At 52.4% G+C, this 7,907-nt stretch overlaps 1 protein-coding gene across 1 annotated transcript in view; it reads right to left on the bottom strand.

Moving 5' to 3' along the window:
• The window catches only part of LOC100477007 (pepsin F), a 9,943-nt gene extending 3,072 nt beyond the window's left edge, over positions 1-6,871 (bottom strand). The window contains exons 1-6 of the mRNA XM_002928652.4: positions 6,819-6,871; positions 5,637-5,799; positions 4,691-4,808; positions 4,487-4,605; positions 2,949-3,148; positions 1,382-1,498 (exon numbers count right to left, since the gene is read on the bottom strand). Of these exons, the coding sequence (XP_002928698.3) occupies positions 1,382-1,498; positions 2,949-3,148; positions 4,487-4,605; positions 4,691-4,808; positions 5,637-5,799; positions 6,819-6,871 (770 nt within the window). The remainder of the gene's footprint in view (positions 1-1,381; positions 1,499-2,948; positions 3,149-4,486; positions 4,606-4,690; positions 4,809-5,636; positions 5,800-6,818) is intronic.
• Positions 6,872-7,907: the final 1,036 nt, after the last annotated feature.

Raw genomic sequence — 7,907 nt, 5'->3', positions numbered from 1 at the left:
ACCCCGTTCATGGAGATGCTGAGAGACAGGGAGATAAAGCAGATACCAGGATCACATTGGGGGCTCCCTTCACTACCACCCCCTCCCTGGCTGTCTCCAGAACAGCCCTTCAACTCATGCCTGCCAGCTGTTTCCCTTTTTTTCTGATCGTACTGACCTTCTTTGACTTCCTTCAGTTCTTGAATGGCCCAAGTTCTCTTGTGCCTCAGGGTCTTTGCATATGCCAGTACCCCTTTCTAGAACCATCCCCACTCCCTTTGTCTGGCTAATTCCTCCTCATCTTTCAGGTTCCAGCTTCACTTTCACTTTTTTAGGAAAGTCTTGCCCCCAGACTCAATCAGCCTCCTCTCTTGGTCACCTTGGCGTACTTTTACTCATTTCTGGCATGTATCGAAGTGGTAATTCACTATTTGTGTGACTTGTTTCATGTACATCGGCCCTGTTAGGGGGTGAGCTCTGTAAGAGCAATTTCTACCCTCAGTTCCTCCTTCAAGTGTCCAGCACAGCAGCTGCTGAATATATGTTTGTTGAATGAATGAACCAGTAAGTGAGGGAGGGACAAGAGACCTGTATCTGGTATCTGGCTTATTAGGGGGCCCACGCAGTGAAGCTGCAGTTCTCCTGGGCAGCAGGTGCTCAGAATGGCAGGAAGGGAACCACAGGCTGCTCTCCACCAGCTTCCAGCTCAGATGCCAGGGCCCCCGGCCAGACAATGCCTGAGCTAGACCAGGAGCCAAGACACAGGCTATGGAAGCTTCCAAAAGACATTTTAAGCTTTTGTCTGCTGGTATCACATAGAATCCCATTAGTTATTGCCTCCTTGTTCTCAGGTCGATTGCCAGCTTTCTGATTATCTCTGTCTGGGCCTCTGCCCCACCGTGTACCCTGGCTAAGGTGGGGGGTGGGGTGGGATCTTTGCATGATTTGCTTTCAGGCCTCTGGAATGAAGCTGACCTCTCTCCACTGCTGGGTAGCTTCTCTCTGGGGTGACCAGCCATCTTGGCTTGTCCAGGACTTTCCTTGCTTTCAAACCGACAGTCCCGTGTGCTAGGGACCCCGTCAGATTGGTAGAATTCTCCCTGATCCCCCTTTTCACTTAGCCTTCCCCCCAGTAGGTGGGTGCAGACCTCTGTCTGCTGCCTCTTCCCAGAGAGAATTCAGTTCCCCAGACCTGTACACCTCCCCTCCCCTCTCCTCATGCTCCAAGAGCCAAGCCTGAGCCCTCTTCCCTGGTCAGGACCTTGTCAGGGGGCGTGGGGCTATTAGAACCTGCGGGTGGTGTGCGTGTGCCCATGTGTCTGTGTGAGTGTGCGCACGCGTACGTGTGGTGTGCGTGCGTGTGTGGGCATCACCTGGGGCTGTCCTTAGAGGACGGGCTTACCTGTCCATGGATAACTGCCAGTAGAAGGGTCTGGACACGGGCACCCAGTTGAGCTCTCCGCTATAGTAGGAGTGGTCCACACCGCCGAACATCACCACACTGCCCTCCTCCTCCTTTCTGGGGGGGAAGGGGGGGAAGGGCTCATTGTGAGGGGAAGGGGGGGTTTGCTTTTCTCAAGCTCAGCACCACACCAGGTACTGTCTAAGGGCACGCTTCTCGTGGCTCACTTGTCCACATGTCACAAAGCCCCGTGGAGTTGGCACTCCTCTGCTCGCCATTCTACAGATAGGAAGGTTGAGGCACGGAGGGGTTGAGGCCTGGCTAATGGACAGTGAAACCGAGATCGAACCTGGATGGTCTGGCTGCAGGGCGGGCTCTGACCACCCCCTCTGCCAGTGATCGTGCATTCGGCTATGCAGTTGGAGGCCACGCCAGCCAGAGAGGTCTGGCCTGTTCTCTTTCAGAAAAGCTCACACAGGGTGTGGGCTGCAGGGCCCCATGCTCAGCAAGGTCCCACCTCTCTGCTGTCCCTGTCCTGAAATTCCTAATACTTGTAAAACAAGGGGCATCCTATTTTCATTTTGCACTGTTCTCGCAAATTACGTTAGCAGGTCCTGGGAGCACGCAAGATGTTAGTGAGGGGGGACACGTCTCTGCCGACCCCTCTTCTTCCTTCCAGAGCAAATCTATGGGCAAATCTTCTTCCAACATATATCCTGAGTCTTTCCATTGTTCTCCCTCTTCCCTCCACCTCCCTGGACCAAGCTGCCACCCTCTCTCTCCTAAAGAGGCTGTTGTAGCCTCTTCTCTGGCCTCCCTGCCTCCAGTCCACTGCATCATTCTCCAGAGCACAACCAGGGTGAGCTTTCAAAACTGGAATTTGGATCATGTCTCTTCCCTGCCTCATCCCTGCCAGAGGCCTCCACTTCCACATGGCGCAGAACCCCAGGGGAACCTTGCCCCTGCCTCCCTGCCAGGCTCCATTTCCACCCCCTCCTCCCCCAGTGCTCCAGCCACACTGGCTCCCTCGCTGGGCCTTGGGTGCTTCTTCAGACATCGCACGGGTTTTTCCCTCTGCCTGGGACTTGGCCTACGTAGCCTGGCTCTCTCCCATCACAGAGGCCTCAGCTCAGAGAGGCCTTTGCTGCAGGCTGTCTGTAGCCACCTGCCTGGGCAATCTTGTGCAAAGCTCCCTTCTGAGCCTCAGTTCCCCCCCTGGTCAAATGAGGGAGTTGGACTACAGGGGTCAGCAAAGTTTCCCTGTAAAGGGCCAGGTCAGCATGATTTTAGGCTTGGCAGCCTGCGTGATAGTTTCTGACTGCTCCATGCTGCCGCTGTTGAGCCATGGCAGCCACAGACGAGATGGAAACAAATGAGCATGTTTGTGTCTCAGTAAAACTTTATTTACAAAAACAGGTGGTGAGCCAAATAGGGCCCCCAGGCCATAGTTTGCTGACCTGGACGAGGCTATCTCTCAAGAAACCTCAGGACCAAGTAGTCTGCAATTTTTCATGTAACTGGAAGCATCTAACAGCTGATTTGGGCAAATCATCCAACCCAGACTTACTTGCTCAAGTAGAAGGCAAAGAGCTCCTCGGAAATGAGACCTTGTCTCCACAGGTTGTCGAAGACGGGGATGGTCCCTCTGAGGCCGAGGCTGGGGTAGCCCAGGCCCAGGATGCCGTCGAAGACTGCATATTCCATGAACTTGCCGGGTTCCCTCAGACTCAGGCCAAATCCCTGGGACTCGTCGACAAGGCCCCCGAACTGTGGGAGAAGAGGGTGTTGCTAAGGAAAGGTTTGGAAAGTGGGGCTGGGCTGGGAGATGCCACTAACAGCACAGAGAAAAACCAAGGTGTGGCTGTGCCCTCGTGTCCTCAGCTGCCTATGACAAGCCAGAGATATGGGTGCTGTCTGCGTTGACCCTGTGGATTTTAACCAACACCTGCTCCTCCTGCTGATGTCATCCCTTTTTTACAGGTGAGGAAACTGACTCAGAGTGCGACCAAATTGTTTCCACTTGAGGACAAAAGGAATAGAGAGGAGTATAGTCTTTGGGGCATGACTATGATCTGATGACAGAAAAGGAGTGAATTCATTGCAATTCATTGTGGATTCTATGTCCGCCCAAGGAGGGAAGCCTGTTACACCACATGCCATCAGAGCTCTTATGAAAATTCTGCCTGGGAAATATGCTTGTGTGTGTGTTCAGGCACTTTAGGGGAGACAGCCTATAGTTTTTATTAGAGTCTCAGAGGCCCCCAGGGGTAAGGACCCATTTTTCAGGCCCCCCCCACTTCTGTGGCCCCTGCTTCTTTGCCTGAGTGCCTGGAGCCCCCAGAGACCCCATATCAGTTCTGCCCTTTCCCCTAAAACATCCCCCATCTGTGTGAGTCCTGCTTCGCATCCCAGCTCTGCCACTTAGCAGGTGCATGACCTTGGGAAAGGCACTCAGTCTCCCTCAGGTCGCCCATCTGCCTGATGGCAGTAACAGTGCCTGCCACATAGGGCTGGTGTGGGATCCAACAAGTTCTCACAATGAAAGCACCCAGCACCATGCTTGGCACAGTCTGAGAATATAAAAGTGGGCAGTTGGGGCGCCTGGGTGGTTCAGTCAGTTAAGTGTCTGCCTTCAACTCAGGTCATGATCCCAGGGTCCTGGGATTGAGCACCGCATCGGGCTCCCTGCTTAGCGGGGAGCCTGCTTCTCTCTCTCCCTCTGCCTGTTTCTCTCCCTGCTTGTGCTCTTTCTCTCTGTGTCAAATAAATACATAAAATCTTAAAAAAAAAAAAGTGGGCAGTTTTCCTGCACCTCTCCCTGTTCCCAGGAAAATCAGTCTTGAGCTAACCAAGGGGAAAGGAGCTGCAAATCCACGCCCCCAACCCCACCAGCACGATGACCCGTTCTCTGGGTTAGCTACTCTAGGAGTCCCTGTGTCAGCAGGAGGCACTATCTCCCTAGGGATACAGCCCCACAGGCAGTCAGCCAGCTGCTGGGGGACTTTGGGAAAGACAGGTGTTCCCAGCTGACCCTACATCTGGTCCTGTATAACTTGTCATTGTTCCCCGGGGCCAGCCTTCCTCAGCCTCTGGTTTCCACGTTACCCGAACAGTGTCATAGGCGAGAAATCCTGACATCCTCCCGGAGCCATACTGGAGGTGGATGGGCCGGCCCGAGATCCGGAAGGTGGAGGACAGCAGAGGGTTGAAGACGTTGTGATTAGCTGCAGACACAGGAGGTGAGCATCTGTTAGCCTGCCAAGGGCAGAGGACGGGGTGGGGGCACGAGATGGGGGTGCAGGCACTCACCGCAGGCTGGGCTGGAGCAATAGATGGAAGGGACCCACAAGTCAGTCGAGCCCGTGTCAAAGATGACCTTGAACTCCTGTGGGGGCGTTCCAATGCTGATGGTGCCTACGTAGGCCAGCTGCAGGGGCCGGGAAGGGATGGTTAAGGCGGGTTGCCTGAGTCCTCCCTGACCCCCAGGGTGCCTGGCTCCATCGGGTGTCCCGTGTCTCCTGAAATCAGCTTTCGACCACTCTACCTTATAGTCTCTACTCAGGCCAGTGCCTCCATTTGAAAAGCTCTTCAGTGTCCCCTGCTGCTCACTAAATCTTTTCCACCCTTCAAGGCCCAGCTTGAGTGCTTCCTCCTCTCGGCAGCCCCCCTGGGTCACCCCAGACCACTTCCTCTAAACTCAAAACATAATATTAATACCATGCAGTTGGCCCTTTTACTTGACATTCATTTGCTTTCTGCTTGTCTCTCAGGCTGGGCTATGCATTCTTGGAGAAGAGACGAGACCTTGTGTTAACGATAATGATAACTGTGGGCTCTCAATAGCTTTTTTACTGGTGTCATTCTTGGGGCCGTGGAGGCTGAACTTCCTCTGTGTGGGGTGTCAAAAGTGGGCTTTGTCGTTGGAGCAGACATGGCTCACTCTCCCACTGTAACTCAGTGATTTGCTTAGTTCAGAAAGAACAAAATCCCTCAAGCCAAGTGCCGGGGCGCACAGGTGCCCAATGACGTATCGTTGGTGCTAAAGTGGATGTTTACCTGCCACCTGCTCGTTGTTGGACCTGGTCACCGCAGACCAGGAGTTGAGGGTGGCGGTGCCTTCTCCTCTGGGGATGGGGTCCCTGTTCCCGTGTCTCTTCCTTCAGGAGCCCCAGCACCCCTGCTCACACCTCCAGATGAACCCCAGCACTATGCTCTGGAGAACAAACCCCGCCTTCCCTCCCCCCACAGCACTTACATCCAAGTAGTTCCTCATGGGCTCATAATGTATCCCCAGGTCCGGATCTCCAGACTCAAGAAACTTGTAGGCCAGGTTGTAAGGATGCTTCTCCAGGTAATCTTTCAGCCTGTCTTTCTCCCTGAGGTTTTCTCGGATGGACTTGATCCTTGTCAGAGGGATTCTTTAAGCCAGCATTGGGAAAGAGAAACAAATGAGAGACAGTGATGTCGCCTGCCCCGTGTTACAGTGTAACTGCTACTGCTACACCCTACCGCGTATTTTCCAAACGTTTTTAGGACGTCATCTTATCATCGGGACAGGCCACCCATCACAATGGAAAGACTATGGTAATAAACGTAGGTTTGAATAAAGGTTCTGTTGTGTAATCTTGGGTAAGCCATGTGGACTTTCTGTGCCTCAGTTTCCCCACTTGTAAAAAGGTGGTATGATAAGAACCCCCTCATGTACAACGTTTGGGGTGTTAAGCAAAATGATGGCTATCATGCACCTGACCTATAAGAGGTCTTGACAATGGCAGTTGTCACTATTGCTACTGTCATCTTACCATGTCTTTCTCAAAGAAGCCCTGGGAGGGAGGTAGAATGGAAATCATCATCCTGTTTTTATAGGGAGTTGGTGACTTGGCTATGGTCACACTGCTTGTTAGAGGCAAAACTGGGCCTGCCAGTTGTCCTCTTGATCTTTTTCCAGGGTTCAACCAGAAGAGAGGGGTTATGAAGGAAGTGAGGTGATGGGGAATAAATTAGAGAAATTAAGAGGGTAGAGAAAAAAAGAGCTTTGCATGCAGAGAGACATCCAAAGGGACAGAGACATATGCATAGGAAAATGGAGTGACAGCAGAGAGGAGACCTAGAAACAAATGCGGGAGAAATGCTGTTCCTAGATAGGACCATCCCTACAGTTGCAAAGGTTGTGCACTGCACAATTCCAAGGGGCACCATTTTATAAGGCTCCTGATATGATTGGCACTCCTGGAGCCGAACAACCCTGCAGGCCTGCCTCAAGACGCCTGGACCCCACAGTACACGTGGTAAGCTACTGATCAATAAATGGAAACTTGAACTTTAAGAGTCTGGGCATGATTATAGTCTCTTCTCTACCCATGAATGAGCAGGAGAATAAGAAGGCAAGAAAGAGCCCAGAAAGAGAGCTGATGCCACCTGCAGTCCCTGTACTTACGTGACTAAGCACTCTGAGAGGGCCACCAGCGCGAGGACCCCAAACCACTTCATGCTGTCCTCTTGGGTTCTGAGCATGCAATGGCCAGCATGAGTGGCTTGTTATATGTGCTCCTACCCGCCTTAGCTGTGCCCCTGAGGGCTGCTAAATGGACCTGATAAGACATATGACCCTCTCTGATAAGATCTCTACCCCCATCAGTGTTTGTGTGGAGGGGATTTAGAAAATTCACAGAATACAGAGATTTCTATTGTGATTTCTTCCTTGGGGCTTGGCTGAAAAAAAAAAAAAGCCTAACCAAACAAATAATTCTCAACCATAAATTCTAACAAAGAGTGGGGAGACTCTTCCTATTTTGGAGATGAAGGTGCTGCTAATAACGTGCTAAAAATAAGTGGCAGGTGCTATGCTTGACTTTCCTGATCTTGTGTGCTCTTCCCTGGGCCCGGGAGGGATGCATTGCTATCCTCATTTGGAGAGGAGATTGCTAGGAGGAAGGGGGGGGGGTCAAATGTCGCCATAAAGACACCGAGGACAGCACGCGGGCATACAGGCGACTTTAGGCGGTGCGATGGCACAGACCAGGGGCACCCATGATGCTCCTTTGCACAATTGCATAATTTTAATGTTAGAAGTGATGTGACGCATGCATCCAAGAGACCTGTTATTCATACAACAAACACTTACTGGGGACCAGCTGTGTGCTGAGGCCTGGGCTGGATGCTGCAAAGTCAAAGTCAGATAAGACACAAGTGGTCGTTGGGATGCCTGGCTGGCTCAGTCGGAAGAGCAGGCAACGCTTGATCTCGGGGGGTTGTAAGTTCGATCTCCATGGTGGGTGTAGAGATTACCAAAAAAAAAAAAAAACCAAACCCCAAAAAGACACTAATGGTCTTTGCCTTCAGGAAGCTTGCAGCGAGGGCAGGGCTCACAAACTCATGATCCAGGAGGTGAGGGAGATGACTGGAAGGGCTGGACGGCATCATGGACACGGGGCAGCTCACACCCCACCACAAGGAGGCAGTTTCTATCCTGCTTCTGCCAGCAGTTGCCATGTCTGGCTGGTGATGCCAGAAGGGCAATGTTTTC

The sequence above is a fragment of the Ailuropoda melanoleuca genome, chromosome 16 (genome assembly GCF_002007445.2).
Source record: "Ailuropoda melanoleuca isolate Jingjing chromosome 16, ASM200744v2, whole genome shotgun sequence".
NCBI lineage: Eukaryota > Metazoa > Chordata > Mammalia > Carnivora > Ursidae > Ailuropoda > Ailuropoda melanoleuca.
The sequence above is the reverse complement of the archived record's forward strand: the minus strand, read 5'-3'. Positions and strand labels throughout refer to the sequence as shown.